At 38.2% G+C, this 25117-nt stretch overlaps 3 protein-coding genes across 3 annotated transcripts in view; all 3 read left to right on the top strand.

Annotated features, from left to right (window-relative positions):
* Positions 1-1183, top strand: part of LOC140337723 (mucin-6-like) — an 8811-nt gene extending 7628 nt beyond the window's left edge. Inside the window, exon 5 of the mRNA XM_072421523.1 lies at positions 915-1183. Coding sequence (XP_072277624.1) covers positions 915-1183 — 269 coding nt within the window. The remainder of the gene's footprint in view (positions 1-914) is intronic.
* A 961-nt stretch (positions 1184-2144) lies between these two features.
* On the top strand, positions 2145-8938 carry LOC140337722 (mucin-2-like). The gene is made up of 6 exons (XM_072421522.1): positions 2145-2223; positions 3743-3860; positions 4695-4833; positions 5772-5882; positions 8533-8602; positions 8793-8938. The coding sequence occupies exons 1-6, from the start codon at positions 2145-2147 to the stop codon at positions 8936-8938; spliced, it is 663 nt and encodes a 220-aa protein (XP_072277623.1).
* Positions 8939-13321: 4383 nt separating this feature from the next.
* LOC140337720 (mucin-5B-like) lies at positions 13322-24135 on the top strand. The gene is made up of 6 exons (XM_072421521.1): positions 13322-13339; positions 13418-13544; positions 14531-14786; positions 20202-20248; positions 22594-22694; positions 23781-24135. The coding sequence occupies exons 1-6, from the start codon at positions 13322-13324 to the stop codon at positions 23964-23966; spliced, it is 735 nt and encodes a 244-aa protein (XP_072277622.1). The 3' UTR covers positions 23967-24135.
* The last annotated feature ends 982 nt before the right edge of the window (positions 24136-25117 follow it).

The following is a 25117-nucleotide window of genomic DNA, read 5'->3' as shown; positions in this document are numbered from 1 at the left end:
GCGTATATATACGTGTGTACAATATCTTTGAACGATCGTGTCGTTATCTGTATGTACAGGATCGGTGCTATACGATCGTTCGCAGATATTGTGCAGGATCGTTCGTCGTTCGTTTACAAACGATAATAATTGGAAGTGTGTACATAGCTTAACTCTGCTTTCTGTGATAGTGTGGCACTGCAGCACTAATCTTGTTTTAAAAAAAACATTTGTCACTCGTGTGGGCTGTGATGATCTAGAAAGCAGTGGATGAGGCGAGTAATAAGCTTGTCCAGGTGTCAAACAACAAGCTACAGTCTTAGGAGTCGGTGATAATGCTAGCAGTAATGCTCCCTTCAAATGTTTCATTCCTACTGTAGCACAAGTAAGCACAGCCTACATTAAAGTGTTAACTATATTCTTAATACAAGTGAAGTACAGCACTGTCATCCATTCACAACATACAAAGTAAACTGTAAGACCATAGACCATAATTCTCTTTTAACTTTCAGTGCAGAATATATGTAAGAAAATGCCAATGAAACTAGTTAAACATCTGAGTTGGACACAAGAGAGAGTAAATGTCATACAATAAAACAGTAGGACAGTATGAATTAAGAGACATATTGATCATGTGTGCAGAAACACATATTGCTGCTTTTCTTTTATTCTGGTTCATAAATAGTCCTATGTTTTTCTAATAATAAACGGTGTATCCACAAATACAATCTCACTGGCTTTAATAGAAATTTTGATTAGCTTCTTTAATGGACAATAATGTTACCCACTGCTGAAGACTAAATGCATTTTATGTTTTAAAGTTTATAAAGGTAATCTCTAATTGTACGTTACACGATTACTTTCAAAATAATGTACACTACAATTATAAGTATCTATATACACACACACACAGGTATATATTTATCTTTTTCCAGACAAGAAATGTCCTGATAACCTAATCTACAAAGAATGTAGCCCACCTTGTACAGCCAGCTGCTCTAATCCAGGAAGACAATATTTTTGTGATGGACCCTGCTTAGCCAAGTGCACCTGTCCAGAAGGCAAGTTCTCTGAATGTAACAACATAGCTATGTATCTTAAGTTTCTTTATACCTTAACTAAACCCAGCCAACTTACTTGCCCATGTTCCAGTACGGGGTATCTCCATTTTCCTACTATTCTTCCACATCTGGATAATCTTTAGCCATTTTAATTGGTCATGCTTGGATGATAGAACTATACATCATTCTGGCACATGCAAGGGAAGCCTAGAATGCTGGGTTTTCCTGGAAACTAAAGCTGGCATTGTACATGCACAGCTTAGTTTATACCAAAAACCCAAAGCGATCAGACAGGTAAGTCGCATTATTGCAGAATGGACATTGCCTGTCCCTTTATGCAAAAATGACCTGCCTGATCACACAAACTTAAAAGTGAAACTTTATTTCCACTTTACGACAAGCATATTTCATACTGTATAATTACTACTTCAATTAATTTCTTGTTGTGTCTTGAAACATTAATGTTTAGTAGCATTGTAGCATCAGAGATATAAACACAAACACATTGACAAAACAAAAGCACAATAATAATACATGACCAGGGTAGCTCGGACCATCTATCCCAACCTTGATCTTTCCCAACAAACCTTTTTCTTCCATGAACCCCCAACCCTGCTTATCAACCATTCCCCAACCATTAAGTACACATACACGAATTTGGACTTTGGCTGCCAAGCAGCCGTTAAATAAGTCATAAATAGGTAAATTACCCATTCAATAAATAACAAATAAGTAACCCATAATAAATTAAATAACCAAATCAATAACACACTTTAAACATTTCAATTCCAGCAAAATTTGACATAACAAAAATTAACCTTGAATAATATAACCTAACTAATTAATAACCAAATTTCCACCATTTAATAAAACGTAACCATAAATAACAATAACCCCCAATATTAAAAACTCCAACCCAAACAACCAGGCTGCAGGTCTCAGAAGGCAAAATCCACACCCAACAGGAATTTAACCCTTCCAACAACTTCACTGTAGCCCCTAGCCATCCAGCACCACCGCAGGAGCCATGAACATCGGTTCACCTTAAAGTGGGAGGGGGACACCACCAAAGAAGATCCCCCCAGACAAAATCCACCACATACCATGCACTGGATCTTTGCCTTCCAAGACACCAACCGCCAGCTCACTAACCCCCCAAAACTACAAATAAATAACCAAAAAGGTGGGTGGGCCAGAAACCTTTCTTTCTAAAAGAGGGCCTGCCACTTCCCTTTCCCCCTTTTAAACACACCTAAACCTAACCTCCTCCTACCTCCACTCAATGCTAGCCCTGCTCCCTCCCCTCAGCTAGCACATTTTATTAACCCTTACCGACCCTGGTCCAGGCCTCCAACCCTTTCATGCAGGCCCTGCGCCTAACATTTATGACTACGGGCCTCCCTTTAAATTCATACAGTTTGTAATACAAACAAAGCTAGGGGAAATCTTTGAATAAATAAATATGCCCTGAAAGAGTGAAATGTTTCTTTAAAAGCCAAACAAAAAAGTAATGATGATAGCACTTTCCACCCTGTTCTTTTTTTTTTATTTATTACATTTTTTCCATATATTAGCTTGGACACGTAATGAAACCCTTTACAAACAACATCAAGAAAGTCTTCGAAAAGGCCTAATTGATTTTGTTGCTAACTGCTACTACTTTTAATACTAGTACTAATAAAGTATTACTACTTTTTTGCCTAATTCACCAATTTAGGATTTTTAGTTTATTAAGACCTCAAACATTTTACAGAATATTACCATGTTTCCCTGAAAATAAGACCTACCCCGAAAATAAACCCTAGCATGCTAATCATGCAAGGGTGAAATATAAGCCCTCCCCCAAAAGTAAGCCCTATCGGCTTCTTTGTAGCCATTGTCACATGGTAGGCGGAGGGATACCAAGAGGAAAGAGAGAGCAGAGAGAGAGAGCAGAGAGAGAGAGCAGGAGATTTTCAAAGCTCTGGAGTAAGGGGTCAAGAAATCGCAGGGTACTTTGGTGTGACACTACAACTAATGGGAGGTTTGTGGATTCTCTTTTAAAAGGGTCCTTGATAGTATTTCATTCATTAGCAACAATGCATATTTATTGATTTTTTTATTTATTTTTTTTGCCTAGATTTATATTGGTTACTGTTTGTGGTCAACAAAGCTTTTGAAATTTTGTTTCGGTTTTCTGCATATTACTCTGAGCCATATGTTAATTGTCGGCACATTTTCTTGTTATGTTGCACTTGTTTGCTTATGAAGCTGTGTTTTTTTTTGTCCATTCTTATTCATGACTTCTTGTATATAACAGCAAAAATCTGTGATTTTGACAAGTCACAGGTAACACAGGGGTATCTCTCTATAGCATGAATAAAAACAGATTTTGTACATGAATAAATACAGATTTTGTACATGAATAAAAACAGATTTTAATATTATTATTACACAGTATTTACATAGCGCCATCATATTACACAGCGCTGTACAAAGTCCATAGTCATGTGTTTCGGGCAAACACGGTATGAAAACACGTATCTGCATAATTTCAAATTAAGGGCTAAAATCATGGTTAAAAATGTACTGTAGGTTTACAGTGAATGTGTTCTAGACAGCTGTTAGACTTCTAGAAAAAAGACGCTTCAGCAGACTTTGCAAAGTAGAAGAAAACTATTGTTTATGTGCATAAGTTAATCAAAGTTGATGTTTCCCCTCAGGATATGTTCTGGATGATTTAACTAACTCAGGATGTGTTCAAATAGAAAATTGTTCTTGCATTTACAACAATAAAACTTATCCACCTGGATCAAATTACACTACAAAATGTTCTAGCTGGTAAGTGAATTTGATAGATATCTATAGATGGCTACTGAGGTGTGTACAGCGCTTCCACTTTATTGGCTTTGATGACAGAGCACACAGCTGGGGCAGATTCCTGTCCTGACTCTGCATCTAGGTGCCAGTCTATTATTTTCTGCAGAATAAGGCTTTTAAAAACTGACTGCAGCAAAGCAAAGTCTGCAGCCTACCAAACACAACCTAAACAACCCACAAAACCCATTTCAACCACCCCTTTCCCCTAACAATAAACACATTATAGTTTTTTAGTTAATGGCCCGAGGGCCTTTTATTACAACACTTTTATAAATTCTATTCATAAATACAAAACATTTCAACAATTCAATATAAACATAACTTACCAAAAAATAAACATTAACTATAAATTCAAATTATTTAATATTAACCTTTAACATTACTTGTTGCTGGTCCTCGAAGGCACCCAGATAACACAGGTGGTCTGCTTCACCTGAATATAAATTGCTCCCAGCCGCCAAACCTCACAGCTTGGGAACGACATAACCACAGACCACCACCATATGTTGTCCAAAACCAACAATTCCACTAACCAAGGAGACTCCACACCAAAAATGGGTCCCCAATTCATATGTTGAATATTTATTTACTGAAATGCTAGAGCTTTTAGAAAAAAGAACAAGTGAAGGAATAGAATTTGTACTTGATTTAAAATATAAATATAAATATAAATATATATATATATATATATAAACATACACATTTCATTTTGTATGTGTAGTATATGTCTATATTTAATCATGTTTGCATATCATACTTGTCTTTAAACAACATGTTAACATCCTTTTCTTTTAGTTTGTGCACTGCTGGTTACTGGAAATGTCAAGATCTTCCCTGTCCCAATGTCTGTTCTGTGGAAGGTGGATCACACATTACTACTTTTGATAAGACTCAGTATATATTTCATGGAAGATGCACTTATGTCTTAGCAAAGGTAACATTGACAAAATCACATAATGGTTTACATGAGCCAAAAAAATACCGTATTTTTTGCCGTATAAGACGCACTTTTTCTTCCCCAAAACTGTATATATCTTTACAGAATGCATCCCATAAACCCACATGTAGCCAAGTTTTTTTGATATCACCCCTCTCACCGGCCAATCAGGGAATAGACTCTTATTTGTCCCTGGCTATTTAGCTAGCTCAGACACAGCACTCAGCATTGGTGCAACACGTCTCTACTAGGGCTGAGTCCCCTAGCTCTGCTGGGCAATTCCTCTTCACCTGTCTGCTAATGGAGTGCTTTCCTAGTCCAGCACCTGTGTTAACCCCTTGTTGCCCAGTCTGTTTTTCCCTGCCTGTTCCCTTGTGCTGTTCCAGTGTTCCTCTATGTCAAAGACTGCAACCTGGCAGCACCCAGCAGTGCAATATCCTCACCACTAGAGGCTCTGGAGAAGACTTGCTTAGATTCTGCACCTTGGCCCTTCACAGGGCTCACACCATTATTTTGCAAACCGTAGAGCCTCCTAAAGGCCCCCTCTCTCCTAGGGTGACAACCAGCTGGATCAGAGGTCAACAGGACAACAGATTACCAAGGTAAAAAAGAAGCATGACTGACAGAGTGGTGGACAAGTTGATAAATAAGCAATGATCAGACAAGATCAATATGGGTAGATTATAAGAAGGTCCAGAGGCAAGCCAGGCTGGTAGCAGAGTCATAAATATGGGATCAAGTCCCATCATCTTGCAAATGTTGGTCAACAGAATCATTAGTCTTTATTCAGGAAATAAAACCTGCGAGACTCTCTAAGAATTCCACCCAAACTCAAATTTGCAAATTTTGCATAAGGTGCTTAGCAAGTATGCATACACATGTTGCATATGTTAGCAGAAACAAATAATCTTTGTTGTGTCTCTCCTCTTTTGCAGCCTTGTCATAATGAATCTTTCCTAGTGACTGCTGAAATGAAAAGATGTGGTATAAGTGAGACTGCCACTTGTTTAAGTTGGGTTTCCCTATTAGTGGATGAAGCATCATATGTAAGCAAACATAATCTGAAATTTGTAATAGTTTACTCGAAAAGGGGCTTTTTATTTTGCATACTTTTCCTGCTTTGTGACACTGAAATAGATTACAAACAAAAATAATAAAAATTAAAGAAATAAATATTATTTTAATAAAACATAAAAGAAGGGCACACAACATTTAAACAAGCTTATTAAGATCAACTAAAAGTTAACAAGTTTTAAATGGATACTCTAAAAGTTAACAAGTGGTTAAATATAGATAGATTTTATCTAATGCAAGACCTTTATGGTAAACCTTAATATTTGCAAAGTTTTACTGATTTTTTACTGCAATTGGCTATAGTAGATATCATGCAAACAAGAGGCTTCAGGAAATGCACACACATAGGGAAGCAGAAATGATCGAGCAGGGGTGTGCAGTTGCACATAAAGTTTCATGTGCTGTATTTGCTGATATATTATTTTCAGTGAAATCTCACTGAAGGGGCTAGTTGGAATATTATGGGTCTGTATGCCTTGTTTTTTCATGGAGTATTGTAAAAAATGAAAAAAAAAATCTGTGTGGAGTCCACCTCGATATTCCAACCAGACATGGCCAGAAAGGGTTGTCTGGTTTACCTTTCCTGTCTATAATAGGCCTAATGCCTTCCTTTACAGAGGGACAAGAACTCTCCCCCACAACCTGTTCTCTAGGTTTTATTTAATTTTTTGCACGGGGACTTGCGTTGGAATATGAAACCCCACTCAATTATATGGCACCCCCTCTTTTAAGGGAACAAGTACATTATAACACTTTATCAATTTTCAGAAGGGGTTATGAAAGTACTTACACACACCTTAGAAGTATTTCATAACAACCTATGACTGACAATGGAAATGTACTTACTCCCATCTGTAAATAAGTAATTTCTCATTAATAGCAATGATAATCTCAATTTTTAGATCTGCACATTTCATCCCCAAATCTTTCATTAACAAGTTTTGTGTTGCAATCTTTAGAAGTAAATTCCAGGATTTTGTCACTTGCAATTTGTACAATAAAATGCAAAAATAGACACACACAAATTCTTAGCACTGTTTATTTAGTGCCAGGTAATGTGTAATTAGGTGATTGGAGTCAGCATGTTAATTCTATTGATTTTTGCTTATTGTGATTGATGATAGATTTATTTTGTTAATCCTTTCTGAGTATGGGTTAGAAGCCCTTTGTACCTTTGTATTTTTTGGGTAAGGGGGATAGATATCTGGGCCCCTTAATTAAAAATGGCTTCCCGTTTCCACTAAAAGTGCATTTAAAAAAAAAACCCACAAGAATTTATGTACAAGTTACGCGGAAAGGGCCTTGTCCCTTAACTACGCCCCCAATTATTCTGTTCGATTTTATTTGTAGATATTTTTGGGTTTATAAGTTTTGAGTTATATTTTGTTTGTATTTAAATACCTATACATATAATTTTTCAATGTCAATGTTTTACTAAGCAAGGGAATATATTGTTTTGAGAGGGTTGGCTTTAGTTTACATTTTCTTTCGTTGTTGCATTTTGTTGCAATAAGAAAAAAAAATGATAAAAGGTTTGCATCAAGCAAACTGACACCCATTATTCCTTTTGCATTTCTGTTTTCAAGTGGTCTGGTGGGAATATTAAAGTGTAAACAGTTCTCTCTGTGTGATCAATGTACATTGCTGGAACTTTAAGAAACTTTCTAGAAGGTTCCTATCTTTCATGTTTTTTTTTTTAAATATCTGTTTCTTTTACCGTGCAAAATATTTCTGAATGGAATGGTTTAACACAATCAGGTTGTGCACAGATTAGGAAAGGTGCATCATGTAAGAGGTAAATAGCCATTAGGGAGAAAATGGAATTCCTATTCTGTCAGGTAATCCTAATCTGTCAGATTTGCCAACCTGGTCACAGGGGATGTCTAAAATTTGACCTGTATTTTAGTGCAGACTTTGGGGAAAATAAGTCAGCCAATCAAAGAAAAAATGATTTATGTGCCAATTGTGTAGGCTAAATTTATGTTTATATCATAAATTTATATTGCTATTAATGAATAATACCTTGTTTTATATTGGGCTCAATGTCCTTCTTCAACTTTGACTGGTCCAATGTTGAGCGATGGGACCTCCTTATAACACAGACATCAAATATTCACATACTCAGTAGCAAATCCAGCATTGGTTTTAAAATTAAGATGTTCCGCTTTGCCCATTATTCTCTATGTATTAATTTATTTCCCTGAAAAAACTGTCGAAGGTGAGTTTAGCAAATCCACTTATACCTAGTGGTAACTAAAGATTGGGAAAGCTGCAATATAAATCTGGTCACTTCCAGGGATTGCAACACCCTTACCAACTATCAGCTGCAATACTGCCCACAGTGTATACTTGCAACCAGCCAGAAGCCATTCACAAATTGTCTGACAAGTAGAACGTTTGTATGTTAGTTGTAAGTACCAAAAGTTTGCTGCAAACTTGGATGTCAACCCTGCTGCTGACACTGCCTGGTTTTTTGATACCCTGGTTCTTTGATACCTCGCACCCAAAGTATGTACCCAGTCTACCAATGTTGCTGCAGTGGAGGCATGTTTTTTTTTTTTTTTTTATTACCCATTAAATAGATTTTGACATTTATATTTGAATGTACTACTGTCTTTTCAGGAATTTAAGATTAGATTTGATAACAGTGATTTTCCACATATAACCTATGATAAGGATGCCATGGATAAAGGTATAGTGATTTCCTTTCAAGCAATTTTCTTTGTAATATTTGCTAGTAAATTAGTTCCATGTTATGTTTTTTTTAACAGTTGTGGAGTTTTCCTTCCAGCTAAATTTTCATTTTTTCACAACAGAATTCTAAAACAAAAATATATATAGATAATAATATCTTTTATGCCTTTTTGTTTCTTTTCATGTAGCTAATGTCACCGTTTGTTGGGCTTCATCATTCTACATGATTGTATACACCAACCTCGGCTTCTACTTGGAGGTGCAGCTCACACCAATTATGCAACTGTATATTATCATTGAACCGGCTTACAAGGCAAAAATGTGTGGTAATTAACAATCCTTTAGTTAAAAGCAAACAATTAACAGTTAAAAGCTGTCACTAATAGAATTTTAGAAATTTTTGTTTTGCTCATGCAAAAAGAAGATTAGCTTAAAGTAGCAGGTTCACTTTAGAACAATACAGAAAATCCGGCAATGCATTCATGCTTACCCACATACATTTAAAAAATATTGTTCCTTTTTTGTTCTTCTCTGATATGTAAAATAATAACAAAATAATAATATAATTATAAATCATAATTATAAAAAATAATGAAATAATAGACCGCAACAATGTAATTTATCAAAAAAAAAATTATCACAAATTTCTCACTGAAATTTTCCAAACAAGGGTGCAATAATATTGATAAATAATAAAATATAAGGTAAATGCAGATTTTGGAAAAAAAATATTTAAATTTTTAGTAGACATCCCGGGTGTGGTAGTTTTTGAAGCAGGGTGCTGCACAAAGTCCAACATCACAGTCAGGACAGTAGAACCTGGTTTCCTTGCGTTTCTTTCTTCCTCTGTCATTGGTCTCTGAGCAGCAAACCACACACATCCTTGTAGGTGCCGCCTTTTTCTGGGTTGGTGGGATGTATTCAGTGAAATGACGACCAGTCAGGCATTCTGGGTTGACAACGGTAGAACCACTGATGGCGTTTGGTGGTTCTTGACTATTGATTCAAAACTTGCAAAATGAAGTCTGAATGATTCACAGGCCTCTATTTTTTTGTACAGAATGTAGGCATTCCATAGGCACTGCTCAACTAGATGCCTGAAAATCTTCTTGTAGTACTTCCTTTGCTGTTTCCTCATCGCTGGGTAGAATGTCATGGCTTGGTCAGCTCTGTCGATGCCTCCCATGGTGTTGTTGTAGTCAATCACCATCTGTGGCTTCATCACTTCTTTCCCACGTTTTGTGTGTACCAGAACGGTGGAGGCATCATGGACTGTACTCATCCGGCACACATATTTCTTGTCACGCCATCTCAGGGCCATCATCTTTCCTTTCTGCCAGGCAACAATTTCTCCTGTCTTCAGCTTCCCTTTTGCAAACATTGATGGCAGGTTGCGCTGGTTAGCCTTAACGGTTCCATAGGCATCTGTGCTGTGTTGCAGAAGGAACTCATAAAGCTCAGGAGAGGTGTAGAAATTGCCAGTTGTGACAATAGCCCGGACCTAGCAATGGCTCAATGAGGGATAGCACTGAAAAAATTGCCAATCCATAATGGCTGTAATGGCTGGGGTTGAACTGTGTCCCTTTTCCAGTGTACAGTACGGTATTCCAAATGTAGCCAGATGAGGATTTGCACAGAATATAGGTCTTCACACCAAATTCTGCCATCTTTGACGCAATGTACTGCACCCAGCTGAGCCTCCCCTTGTAAGCCATTAGACTTTCATCAATGCTGACATCTCTTTCTGGCACATAGGTTTGCTGGAAATTTTGTAGAATCATCTGAGACACTTCCCAAATTTTCTTGAGTTTTGGTACAGGATGGGTAGTCTCATCAAATTCTTCACTGTTTGCGGAGTGCAGGTACTTCATGATGAGGGAAAAGCGTATTCTGGCATGACTGTGCCAAAGAATGGAGTGGCAATTATTTTATTCTTGGACCAGTACCACTTCTGCATGGGTTTGCCCACAACTCCCTGCATAATCACCAAGCCCAAAAACAGCCAAATGTCATCCTTGGTCACAGGTTCCCTTTTTCTGCTTCTTGCAAACCTCAGGTAAGGAGCACCTTGTTGTTGTCCAGCGTACCTGCATAAAACAAAATAAAAAATGTATTTTAGGATATGTTCTTTTATAGTGCAAAGGTTGCAAGTAATATGTTAGCAAACACAGAGCAGCATATACGTTTGCATAAAAAAAAAAAAGTTAGCAAAAAATGTGAAAAAGTTAGCAAACACAAAGCAGCATACATGTTGGCATAAAAAATGTAAAAAGTTAGTACACAGAGCAAACAAAGCAGCACGTTTGCTTAAAAAAATTTAGCAAAAAATTTCAAAAAGTTAGCAAATACAAGAGCGGCTTACCTGTTTGTCTCTGCAACAATTTTTTCGATAACTTCATCGCTCAAAATCAACTTCAGGTATGCCAGGGGGTCGTTGCATTAAGCCTCAATTTTCATCCTAGGTGCACCTGTGAATGGAAATCTTGGCGGTGCTGCCTGGTCCTCATCAAGGTCAATAGGGCACCATGTGCGCACAGCACTGACCTCAGGTTCAGAATCGTCGCTCAGTTCACTTTCTCTGTCCGATGACAAATTTCCTGATGAATTACTATCGCTTGATTGCACAAGGGACTCCAAATCGCTATCGCTGCTCTTAAATTCGTCCAACACAGCGCTTGTGCCGGCGAGATGCCGTTTGGATGCCATGTGCTCCCCAGCAATCAGTCAGGAACAATCAAGGTCAAAGACAAAGTGATGAAATGATACATTCAGGAAGTGATTTATAAATCATCAAAAGGTCAGATCAAGGTCAGGGCTAATAGTGGGCAAAATGTAAATCAGGGCACTGGGCAATGATTCTTGGTGCACTAAAATGTGTTTTTATACTTTTATTATATGTTTTGTAGTGTTTTTACTGTAAAAAAAAAAGTTTAAAAGCAGATTACATAATAATCCATAGTAAAAGCAGATTACACGCTTGAGCTGTCATCAGGGTTTACCTTTCCTCAGCCAATCACAGAGCACAAGAGGTGATGAATAGGGAGACTTGTCTTCATTTAACCTCTAGTGCCCGGGGGATCTCACACTGACGGGAGGATTCCCACGGCTGTGCAGCCGTGGGAATCATCCTGTCATTGTGGGATAACCTGTAAAAAAATAAAAGTTAGTTACACAAATCACACACATTCAATAAGTTACTTTAACATTAAAGCCTCTTTTTTAACACATATGTTTACACACAAATTTGCACCATCGAATCCCGTGTTTTTCGAGTCGGGTCTTTCCGAATTCAAACTGCCATATTCGGGTCGAATATAAGGACAACCCGAATTCGAACACCAACACCATTAAAAATACATGAAACATTTATTACAATTTGAAAAATACAATACAGAGAGAACATTTACTTGGTATTTTGATTTTATTTCATTTGTTAAAATTTTGTTTCAACACGTTTCACTGGTTTTGCTTCCCCAGAAAAAAATTGGAACATCAAAAAGTATTGATATTTGTCCTCCAATTAAGAACCCATCAGGACTAGCCAGTCCTTGAAAGTTTATGTGAATGGGTTTTATGAAGTATTTTACACAAACTCCACAGAAGTCATGCACTTAGTAAAAGGCAAAGGCTTTTGTATTCCTTTATAGATATTTGTCTTCTATTGTTTGTCTCTTAGTCCTCATCCTGAGAATTTTCATCAATAATTCATGTTCTCACTGCTCCCTGCATACTATACCTGCAATACTATTGTAAAGCTTAGAAAAATGAACTTTTATTACTATTGCACAAAATAATCTGGACACTCGCCAGCAACTTTATAAGAAGCACATGTTCATGTACGACAACAAGCATAGCTAATTAGCCAGTCAGATGGCAGCAACTAAATGTGTTTAGGCATGTAGACATTGCCAAGACAACTTGCTGAAGTTAAAACTAGGCATCAGAATAAAAAATAAAAATTATTTAGGTAGCTTGAAACGTGGTACTGTTGTTGGAGCCAGGTGGCCTGATACTAATCTGCTGGAATTTTGACATACAACCATTAGTTTACAAATTATGGTCCGGCAAAATATCCCCTGAAATTTATCAGTTGCAAAATGCTGTTAAATTTTCTTATATATGTACTTTTCTAAGGTCTCTGTGGAAATTACAACAGTATCCAAAAGGATGACTTCATAACAAGTAGCGGAGCATTAGAAAACAATGCTGTTGACTTTGCCAATACATGGAAGACCCAATATCAGTGCCAAAATGTAAAGCCAGACCATAGACATCCCTGCATGTATGGCATGGAAGCAGGTAATAATATTTATCTAAACATTTTAAACAACAGAAAATAATTACAAAGTACACAAATTGATCGTAAAAATTGGGCATTAATCCACAGTCATAGTATGATTTTGAGACTGCATGGTGTTGCTTTGTAAACAGAATGACACCAATAATTTTCATTTTTTTGTATCTAAAACACAGAGACGTATGCTCATCAACGGTGCCAAATATTGCTAAATACAGATGGTCCTTTTGCCCCATGCTTTACTTCTGTGAACTCCGGAGAATACTATCAGGTAGTTTATCTTATACAAAATTATTTTTTAGTGATTCTGTGTATTATTTAATTAAAAGAGGTTAAAAATATTTACAGTAAAGAAATCAATTAGACTACTAATATAAAACATGCAATATAATAATATTTTTGCTTTGCAATGTCTCCTCCATGTCTCTGATTTATAGAGTAAACATTAGTAGGTCAATTACATTACCATGTGCACTTGTTTCCCAGTATTTGTTTATATGATATTTTTTCTTTTAGAATTGCCTCTTTGATACCTGCTCATCTAAAAGAGCTGAGGACTACCTGTGTGCTGCTCTTTCCTCCTATGCATGGGCATGTGCTTCAAAAGGTATCGTGTTATCTGAATGGAGAAAACATGCCTGCAGTAAGTAACAAATCAGGATACTGCTATAGAATGATATATCTCTAAGTAAAACACACTGGAGTCAAACTAGTTGCATCCACAATATTCACAGTTTTCAAATCTGTTGTAGACTTTTGACAGATTATCATAATAACACACTACATGTAAGAAATGTAAAAGTGAGAAAAATCTGCAACAGATTTCCCAGTGTGTCATAACTTGTGCGAAAAAAAGTTTAGAGAGTAGTGTGGGGTTAGAGCCATTGTGATATTTTTTACTGCTGCTTATATTAGTGATGGAAAGATTTACTCTCATATCCTGTTCTTGTGACAACAAAAAAGGAAATCTGTCCCCTTTACTTGGGGAAGTCACACCTCTAAGAGTTGTCATGAGAAAAAGATATCTCCTCTGAAGCTTAATTAGCTATTCTTGTTTCCATTGCAATCATAAAGTTTAACTGCTACTGGGACAAAAAAACAAATGGTGTGTTAGTCTTTCTTTACACTATCCAAAATTAAAAAAAATGATTTTGCATTTTAATTTTGCCTATTACTGTATAAACAGTTGGGCACATTTGGTGAAAATGTCATGATTTGGTAGGAGGGGGTGAATCATTGGACCTGATTTATTAGAGCTCTCCAAGGCTGGAGAGGATACACTTTCATCAGTGAACTTGGGTGATCCAGCAAATCTGGAAAAGATTTCCAAAAGTTCCGATCCTGGACCAGATCCTTTCCAGTTTTGCTGGATCACCCCGCTTCACTGATGAAAGTGTATCTTCTCCCACCTTGGAGAGCTTTAATAAATTAGGTCCATTATCTCTTTTAGAGAAAGTGAAGTTGGGATCTAAGGTACATTTAAAACATTGCTGTCCAATTTATTTAAAAGTAACACTGCTACTTTTTTTCATGGATTAAGTTTGATAGTATAGCACATATTTTGTTTTAACCACGGTTCTGCTTTAGGTTTTGGGTCCAACTTATTGTGGCATTACCTTTGCTTTCTAGGTAGCTTCACAAGATTCTGTCCTCATACCTTTGTGTTCAGGTATAATGTGACCACCTGCATTCCCACCTGCCGATCACTGAGAGATCCAAACTCTACAAGTAGCATAACATTCTTTACAGTTGATGGATGTGTCTGCCCAGACGGAACCTATCTGAATGAGGAGAGCCTATGTGTGAAAAGAGAAGACTGCCCTTGCTATTATAAGGGGTTCCCTGTATATGACAATGAACCTCTGCATGCTGGTCGACTAATATGGTAATAATACAAGCTTTTTACCTTATATATTTATATTTAGATTGTTGTTTAGTAATGTTTTGTAATGGTGCTTCACATTGTGTGTGGTTCACATTGTGATATTTGGTAGCAGCTAGACTATGAATGGTTTTCAGCTGGTCTCTATGAACAGTTTTACAATTAGAAACATAGGCATTTCACCATTTCATTAATCTATACTTACTCTTTATCCGATGCTATCCTTCAATACTTATATTTATCTGCAAGATGTAATCAGTCTTACCAGTTGAATGGTGAGGACATGCTATGAACAGAGCATCTTTTTTTTCATAGCAATTTAAAAAAGAGTCATCTCCAGTCTCTGAATCAGCAGAGGCTGCCACAGGGTAGCAAGTGGGTTGCAAAGTAAACTCTTGTTTGGATTTAGTTATTCTCAATTTGGCTAAAAAAACATTACAAGACACCAAGGCAAATCTGGAAAAGCACTAGTCATATCTTGGCAAGTTACCACATAGAGTTGTAACCTAACCCTCTTTGTTCTGTCTGAATGACAACCAGATGTGAACAAATGAGGGAAAGAATGTACCATCACTATACATTACAAAAATGTAACTTTAAAATGTATCTCCTATATCAATTTCTTAAAATAAAAAATAATACATATATTGATACAGTAATGAACAATATATTGTTTCCCATATTTATACCCTAATCGGGAAATATTTGAAAGATTTTATTTAGAATCTATTTATTCATTTTAATCTATTGCACAGCCTCCTATTTGTTAGGCTGACCTGTCTACAGCTTTATTAATGACATAAAAAAAAATGACATATAAAAAAAAATATATATACATATAAAAATGTCTTAGCAGGCCTGGACAAACATCATATAAACCTATCACTTGGGGTCCTCTTATTTATTCAAAATTCTTATGGAAGTAATAATTAGTATTGGTAGAAAAAAAAAAACTGGTTCTTCTGGATCACAGTTCTGGAGGGCATAAATGTCAATAAAAATCAAAATGTAGAACAAAACAACACCTGGTAAACAAAGTGAGGAATATATATATTGCAAACAAATGAGGAATATATATATTGCAGCAGTACTAAACATGTAATGCCAAATTTAGTATATTTTATATGGTATTATGGTATTTACTCAATACCAAAGAGTATTTGCCATCCTCCACCTCACCCTTGCCTGGAATATGGAAAAATGGATTACAGGGCCTGATTAGAGTCATTAATACTTGTAAAGATGCAGATTTGCAGCTTTATATTAGGATCGAGGCCTGGGTGTCTTGGAAGGAATGGGAATGGGTCAGGCACTGCTCCCTTCTTCCAGGCCACAAATTGGTAATGGCTATGGAGCACCAGGCCATTGATAATAAAAAGGAGCATGCCTTGAAGACAGGGGGGGAGTTACAGCCTAAGAGCAGGTGGCTCAGGTGGACAGGATATGTGCAGCTGACACTGATTTCCAATAAAACTTTGGTATTTGCTTTGTTTTGGAGTTCTTTTGTACATAAAAGCAAGCATAGCAAACTGAAGTCTGAAAATACCTCTGCTGTGAGTGTGTTTGAAGCAAATCCCTCACATTCATCTCCCCGAATCCCCTCGGTAAATAAAACACTTCCAGTAGAGGAAAATACCTCATTGCTCAAATCAATTTTAAGCAGTAAAGTATTGGGGAGCCAATAGTCTTCCTTGTAGCCTCCCACTGCTGGATTGGATGTTAGATTGGATGTTGAGATTTTTAAACTCAATCTCGCTGCAAATTCGACCATTCTCGCTTACCGAAATTGAGCATCATTAGGATTTTCCTTTCCTCGGCCAATCAGAGAGCACTAGAGGTTGAAGGGGAGACTTGTCCCCATTTAACCTCTAGTGACAGGGATCGCACACTGAGCTAATCAATGATTGCAGCCGTGGCCCAGATCATTACCTCCAGCATGCATCCCATACCTGCGTCCCATATCATTACCTCCAGCATGGATCACAACAACATCAGGAGGCCTGTCCAGCGCCTCAAACTTCTTAATCTCCAGAACTACCCTACTCCACAACATACCCAGAACACTGATCCACCGCACTGATGCCTCCGCCCTTGGCAAACCCAATTGACGTCCATCAGGCCGCACCTCCGCCCTCCTAGCACCCCGCCAGAGGAATGAGTGCCCAACAATCCAGACAAAACAATGGCGTCCACCTAAGAAAAACACAAACAAATAACAATACAAACCCGCAAAACAAAAACCTCCCCCACTTACCACATAAAGCCACCGCCATCCCAATCACATCAGATAGGGCTGAACATACAGCTGAAACCTCCTGGATTCCTACCTTCCAATCCCCTTTAATGATCCACTCTCTCAATCCCCATCTGGCAGTCTGTGTAGTCGTTCTGTTTCTGAAAGGGTCCCCGGGGTTCCCAGTGTGTAACCCCGCAACTCCACCACTGCTCTAACCAGGCACACAAGGGACCCCCTTAGAGTAAACAGCCTTACTCTAAAACCTTTCCACAACTGAACAGTCTTACACTGCCTGACCACCTAGAAAAACCCTCTAGAAAATCTCTAGACAGCTGAACAAAGTGTAACAGCGCCTTTCTTACCCCCACTGTGGCTGCTGACAGTCGCCTGCAAAATCTCCTACCCATTCTCACCACTCTACACGTGAAATTCATCTGCCCCAGCAAGGATTGAATCTCCCGCAAGTGCATTTTTCCACATGCCGCTCTAACTTCTTCTTGCAAGGCTACCAACTTCATCGCGGGAACCTACTTTCCATAGCCACCGAATCTAGTTAGATGCCAAGGAAAGTTAACTTCAGCCCCGAACCCTCCGTCTTGTCCCCTGCCAAAGGAACCCCAAAATGCTCTGAAACATGCTGAAGCATAGCCAACATCACCCGGCAAACTAAACTCCCTGGCGGCCCAATCAAAAAAAAATCATCCAAATAATGGATAACTGGATTCACCCTGGCCACTGACCACACTACCCTTTTACAAAATGGTGCTGAACTTCTCAAATAAAGCAGATGAAATAGAGCACCCCATGAAAAGGCAGCAATCAACAAAATACTCACCCTTCCATCCACAACCCAAAAATCACACACATTGAGGATGCACCAACAGCAGCCAAAAGGCGTCCTCAATGTCTGCCTTTGCCATCAGTGTTGCTGCTCCATAACGCCTCACTCACTACCCCTCATGACTCCGGATTAATACCATCATTTACTGATCCCCCCGGTAGGAACGACAAATGATGAATGATGAAACTCCCCCTGCTCCTTTTGAGGGACCAGCCCCAACGGCAACACAACCAAAATCTCCACCGGTGGCGAATTAAATAGCCCACTCATTCTACCCAGACTCACCTCCGTGACCAACTTTTCCGTCACAACCTCCGGATACCACAGAGCCGATCTTAAGTTCTTTGACTCTCTAGGAATCACTCCCAAAACACAAGGAATTATAAAACCCACAGAAAACCCCTCCCCCAACAATCTGGCCGCCTACCTGTTCGGATAATTACTTACCTTTCGATGCTCACCATTGTCAGTCCTCTTTCCAACGTTTTCACCACCCCTCCCAGTTTCTTGTTTAAAGCATCTCGAGAAACCATGACTACCCTCACAACCCATGCACTCATGCCTGAATTGACAACCCCCTTCAAATTTACACCCCTCCTCATTAAACAACCAACCAGCCGACAACCCTCCATCCTCCTGACTACCGCCCCCTCTGAAAAAACTGCTTTCCCTCTTAACTGCCCCCCGACATCAAGTGCATCATCAACCCAATATCTTTATGGTCCCAGCGCAGCAACGGCTGCACCGCCTTCCTCTGGCGGAACTGCTTATCGTACCACAACCACGCTGTGCCACGCTCTGCCACCATAAAGTCTATACGCTTCCCTGACTGTATTCAAGTAGCAAAACAAAGCTGCATATTACTCCAGCTGCTGCTCACCAATTACAATCGCCAAAATGCTAAACGCCTGCAACCAATTAAAAAACATATGTGGAATTATCTGATAGTGCCTCTGTTCACTCTCCACCCATCCCCCATGCTCTAAATTAAAACGTTTCAAAGGCAGTAAGGAAAAAATGCTCACCTTTCAGAATACGCTCTCCCAATTCCTCCTTCAAATGTACTCCTGAAAGTCCCTCGAAACACACATAGACCTCTTCTCTTGCTGCATCACCCACGCCATCTTTTGCCTCTGCGCTGACCGCACCTATTGAACGCCTGCACCATCCACCTTTCCCCCGAATTAGCCCCCACCAGTCCCACTGCTGTCTGCACTCCCCTCCTATCACCTCCCTGAGCCCTGCCAAACCACTCCAATCTCCCCAATATACCTTATATCAGCACTTCCCCCCTGCAAGCCCCCCCTGCCACCCCCCGACACTCATCATATAGCAATTCCCTGCCATCCCAATGACCACCTCCACACTCGAAACATCCCAAGGACCCCCAGTAGACCTACCTTGCTAATCCCAGATCCTGCAGCTGACCTCCTAGGACCCCACACCACCTCCGGTACCTTGCCCGCATCCACGTCTTCCTCCCCTGTAGACGAAAGCTCCCCTAATGAATGGGGAGCTTCCGGGAATGAAGCCGGGCATGCGTCACTTCCAGAAGACCCTGGTGACGTGGCCTGGCTCCTCCCTGTGTCACTTTTGGCTGCCATCTTCTTCTGCGGCCTAGCCAGAGCCGGCCGCCTCCGCACCTTCCAGAGCCCAGATCGGCCCCCCCTAGACAGCCAAGGCCGCGCCCGGGACCACAGGCAAGTTAGCAGGGTCCCTCTTTGGGCTCCCAGCATGGTGCTGAGCCCTGGCAAAAGGTTCATGGCTGAGGCGCACCGGTAGCCTATGTCTCCAAGGCCGTAGCCCACCTAATTTAGCTGGAGGGGGCCCGCTAGCAGCCTCCCCTCAGCACTTTGGCCACCCTATCCTGTTGCCAGGCCTTACTTGTGAGGCTGACCGCAGACCTAAGCTGCTGCATCAATGTGTCAAAAGACTCCATGATATATGTCACCTACCAAAAAGTTTATCCCGCAAAAACAGTCCCTAATTTCTGTTACATCCACTATTTAACCCCTCAATCTCCTCCCCTTTTACTTCTGACCCTCTAGCTGACCCCTCCTTAACCCCTCTTCTCACCCCTGTTAACTCTTTACCCACCAACGTGGGCTGTCCTTACACCCTGTCATGCGGGCCCTACGTCTATTTCTTTGCTGCGGGCTTCACCTTCCCCAAAATTTTGGTCCTGGCAAGAATATGACAAGTTTTTTTTTTTACTGGGCAAACATCTCAAGGGGATCATTAATACATACCCCCTTAATATCTCATAAATGTATTTTATTTTATTTCATGATGTGTCCATTTCATTAAAATAATGTCTACTTTTTTCTGTCTTTTAATACAGTGAATGCAAAAAAGGAATACTACATTGCACTCACATAAAAATACCAGGTAACTTACAATATATTATACTCAAAAAGTGAATCACTGCGCTATTAGAAAAAAAGGTGCATTCTTAGGAGTGTATCACTCTGATTTGGGGACAAGTATTACATGTTTGGAAAAGGAGACAGGAATTTCAATTGTTTTCCTAGATGTTTGCTCCTTAGATGAATAGGCATTATATATTACACATTTGGTTCTTCATATATATTGTATTTTAAGTTTATCTAATCAAAAACCAAAGTTGTAATAGAGTAACAGGGCAAATATAGTATACCCTCCAATAATTTGGGGGTTTTACATATTGTTCCATAATACAAAGTCATCTGATCTCTTACAGATTAGGTAAATTAGGTAAATAGGTAATTACAACCTCAGATGAACAAACATGAAACGGTATACTGTGTCATTAAATATTTAACTAAGACGTAGTCAAATGAAGAAGCAGTGGGTAAAAAATGAAATACAGGTAGTCCCCAAAATAAGGACATCTGACATACCAACGACTCCTAGACAGGAATGGGGCTTCCTTTTGTGTGCCGGATGGAGGCTGGATAGGGGGAGGAGGGTGGTTTGCATGAGTTGCAGAAGAAATCTTTTGCTAAACACAGCTGAGGTTGTGGGTGATCTTAAACATTAGGTTTTCTGTAACATCTTGTAACTCTTTACCGACCAAGACAAACTCTGCAGTTGTTTCTTCTTGCATATTAAAGTACAGCTTGCTCTAGAAATAAGGAATGTCTAGGCTCCATAGATATTTTTGTGTGTTAATACATTACCAAAGATGAAAAATATTAACAGTGATCCCAAACCAGCATTTCTTTCTGTGCATAAGGCTGTTATAAGGCCGTTCCAAACAATGTAAAGTCAATCATTCTGTAGTGAAAAAGATTATTCACAAGTGAAAACATTCAAGACAGTTGTTAGTCCTTTCAAAAGTGGATGTCCAGCAAACCCCAAAGTCAGACTATGTAATGCACAGAAAAATAAACCAAAAAAAACAATTACATCTCAGAGTCCTCAGGCCTTGGCTAGCATGTTAAATGTTAAAGTTGATGACACTAAAGTACAGTTAGAAAAAGAATGAACAAGTATTAGTTAATTGGAAAGTTACAAGGAGCCTAATTTTTAAGGCCTCTCTAAAAAGAATATGGCAGTATGACTTAAGTTTTCAAAGTTACATCTAAACACACCACAAGACTTCTATATCATGTCCTTTGGACAGACAAGACCAAAGTGAAGATGTCTGACCATAATGCACAGCCCCATGTTTGGCGAAAACCAAATACAGCAAAGCAGCACAAACACCTCAAACCAAATGTTAAGAATGGTGTCAGAGGGGCGATGATTTGGGTTTGTTTGTAGTCACAGGGTCTGGGCACCTTGCAATCATTGACTTGACAAAGAACTCTTCTGTATACCAAAGTATTCAAGAGTCAAATATGAGGCCATCTGTACAACAAGTAAGTTAGTCAAAATTGGATCCTCCAACAGCCCAATGATCCCAAGCACACCAGCAAATCTACACGAGAATGGCTGAAAAATAAATAATTCCGGAAGTTGTAATGGCCCACCTCAACTGAAATGCCATGGTTGCGCCTTAAGGAAATTGTATATAAATAAATTGCTTGCAAACTTTGATTAACTTAAGGAATGTTGTTAAGAAGAATGGGACAAAATTTCTCCACAACAATGCGAGAGACTGATAAAGTCATACATAAAAATATTACTTCAATATATTGCTGCTAAAGGTGGTTCTCCAAGTTATTGAATCATGGGGTGTACTTAGTTTTTCTTACAAGTGGCCCCTCCATTTTAACTATTTTTCATAAATAAATAATGACATGGTAGAATGTTCTGTGTGTTGTTTAACACCTGAGGTTAGGTGTAAAAAAGTAAAGTGCCTTCTAAGGACTAGATAATTTTGGCGATAAAAGAGGGTTTTATTATTTTTTCTCATGACTGTATATTGCAGTTTAGGAGCCCTTAGGTGTAGTGGATACATGTTTTTCAGTCTTTTCAGTGAGAGTGCAAAAATAACCTAGTCCTTTGGTCAGTGAGCAGAGGTATAATGCCCCACTCTTGGTGTGGGACAAAGCAATGTGCCCCGTTGTTAATGTCAGTTGGAAGAATAATGCCCCGTTGCTTGTGTCAGTATTAGAAATTGTGCAAACAAAGGTGGTAGTGGGGGAGTTGTGCCCATTGTTGGATTAAGTGGGATATTTTATTTTGCACATAGTTAGTTTCAGTTAAAATAAAGGAAAAAAAGTTTTGATCTGCCTATATGATTTTTTAGAATGCACAGGCATACTCAAGGTTGTTTGCTTTATCGTTATCACAATTATAAATTGCAGAGTGTCCTCCTCCAAAATTTTACTTTGATTGTGATAAAGCCGGAGAGCATGCAAGAGGAGTACAATGTTCACAGAGCTGTGATGCAACAAAACCCTATTGTGTGAGTGTGTATTTTATTATGTACTGACCATGTTGGAATAATAAAAGGTAACATACTTTCTATACATCTTTATTGGACAAAATTTGCAATCCTGTATGTAAATGATCTGTTATTGGTATACAGTTTAGTAGACAACTCATTAAAGATATGTGTAAGTTTAAAGTTATATTTACTAATAAGTACTCCTTAATTGTGCTGTAAAATGGTACTAAATTATCTAGTCGATATGAGCTATTTCACAAAGTTACTTTTGCTCCAAATATAAAAGTTGAGAACATTTTGCTATTTAAAGATTTTGTCATTTTTTTAAGTAAAGTGCAAAGCCCTTTTACATTGTATTGTCATCAATATATATATATATATATATATATATATATATATTTAAAGTTTTTTTTCACTTAAATGCTTTTGACCACCTCCCTATTGAAATTTCGTGTCAATACAATAGTTACAGGTTTTGCAGAGGGGGTTTACATTTGCATTTTCATAACTATTCTTTACATTTGTTCTACAGAAATTGCATTTTTATGTCCCTATGTCACTTTGGTCATGTTCCTTCATGTTCCTTTGCCCCCATCCCTAGTAACAATATAATAATCAGGGTATTTGTCTCCTTTAACACACAAACTTTATTTTTAATAAATTGTTGCAAAAGTTTATTTTTTCATGAAAATACATTTCTCATTATTACCCATCTCTAGTGTCTAGTACCATGGACAAAAAAGGAACAAAGTATGTTTTCAGACAAGTAACAAATTTCAGATAAATCTAGGTAGATGTTAAACTTTGTTAAACTTTAATCATGACATCATTGTCTGATGGTATGAAATAATTTAGGAATGTCACAAATACCCATGCAATACTGCAAAGCCCAAGCCCTCAACATTCATGACAAAATAAAAAATTTTTTTTTTTTACTAATCTACAAATAATTTATTATACTAATTTTTTTTAACAACATTCATGATAATAGAAAAACTTATATACTATTATATTAGTTTAGATATTATTCTATTTTGTTATCTTTATCAATCAACGTTCATGAATCATGTCATGTATTCTCTTCTGTTGTTTTTTCATGCTCAGTATAGCCCACTGTGTGTATCAGGCTGTTTGTGCCCTGAGGGATTATTGTTAAATCACAATGGAACATGTATTAGGGAAGAACAGTGTCCCTGTATTTACAATGGGAAACATTACAAATCTGGGGAAAGAACCAAAATTCACTGTGATGATTGGTATGTACTCAATTTGATATATGACAATTCATAATACCTAAGTTTCATATAAATGATTTATACAAATCCAGATTTGAATGCCAATTGAAGGCAAACCTAAAAAACAAGGTGGAAAGAGTACAAAAAGTTTATTGGAGTAAAAGTACTAATGATTTATTAAAAGTAATATTACCAGTCTAAAAAGTTACAAAGAAATAAAGCAGTAGTAGGTTCTGTTTAAGCCACACAAAAAAATCTTTTTAAAACCAATATATATTAAAATTATATTTATTATTATTAACAATTTTACTTAAGCCCTAAAATCAGAATAATTTATCGTGTCCTCCTAATGTTTAACCTATGGAGCCTGACAGATTGTCAAATCTTTCTACACTTCTCCTTCAGTTCCTATTAAAACAATAATTATTTGTTCTGACACCTAATGGCCAATCGTCGAACGTGCACAACTGTCACAATAGAAATTAAAAGGAAATAAATATTATGAAAGAATATAGAGGAGAGTAATTTATAAATAGTGGTCACAGTTGTTCATGGGGTGGATATAGTTCTCCATTTACAATATTTAAACTAAAGAACTTCTTTGTCTCTTTTTCTCAAAAGAGAAGATCCCATCTCTTGGAGACAAAGCAAACCTTGTTGTATTGGCACGGATGGATATGCCATCTTGGAGAATCTGGACTACTTGATCAGCTTGGGTGGGCTGCAGGTACTACCACTTGCCCCTGTACAGTACCAGCAAGGCTGATAAAAAAGGGTACTTTAATTTGAGAGGGACGTAAAAGTTGATAGAGATTAACCTTTAAATCAGAGTCTGGCTACATTAGCAAAGTGAAACTAGAGAGAGGAAAAGAATATCTTGCAATATGATACTACCCTGTTTCCCCTATAATAAGGCACTGTCTTATATTTTTTGAAATTGACTTACTTTTTTTTTGTCTTCTACGGCCGGTTAACAGACTCCGATAGGGCAGGGATCAGCAGCCTGCTTGTCCTTCCTGGTGCGGAGTCGCGGGGGTGCGTGTGCGGGCCTTTGAACTTACTTTCAGTTTTGCTCTGCACTGCAGCCAGCATCGAGGAGTCACACGGAGGCACACAGTATCAGGTATCAGAGGATGTCTCATTAGCGGGGGGGTGCCTTATTTTAATTATTTGAGCAAAAATCGGGGGTGGCTTATTTGATGGGGA

This window comes from Pyxicephalus adspersus, chromosome 9 (assembly GCF_032062135.1).
Source record: "Pyxicephalus adspersus chromosome 9, UCB_Pads_2.0, whole genome shotgun sequence".
Taxonomy (NCBI): domain Eukaryota; kingdom Metazoa; phylum Chordata; class Amphibia; order Anura; family Pyxicephalidae; genus Pyxicephalus; species Pyxicephalus adspersus.
Note: the sequence above shows the minus strand (reverse complement) of the source record. Positions and strands in the feature narration are given on the sequence as shown.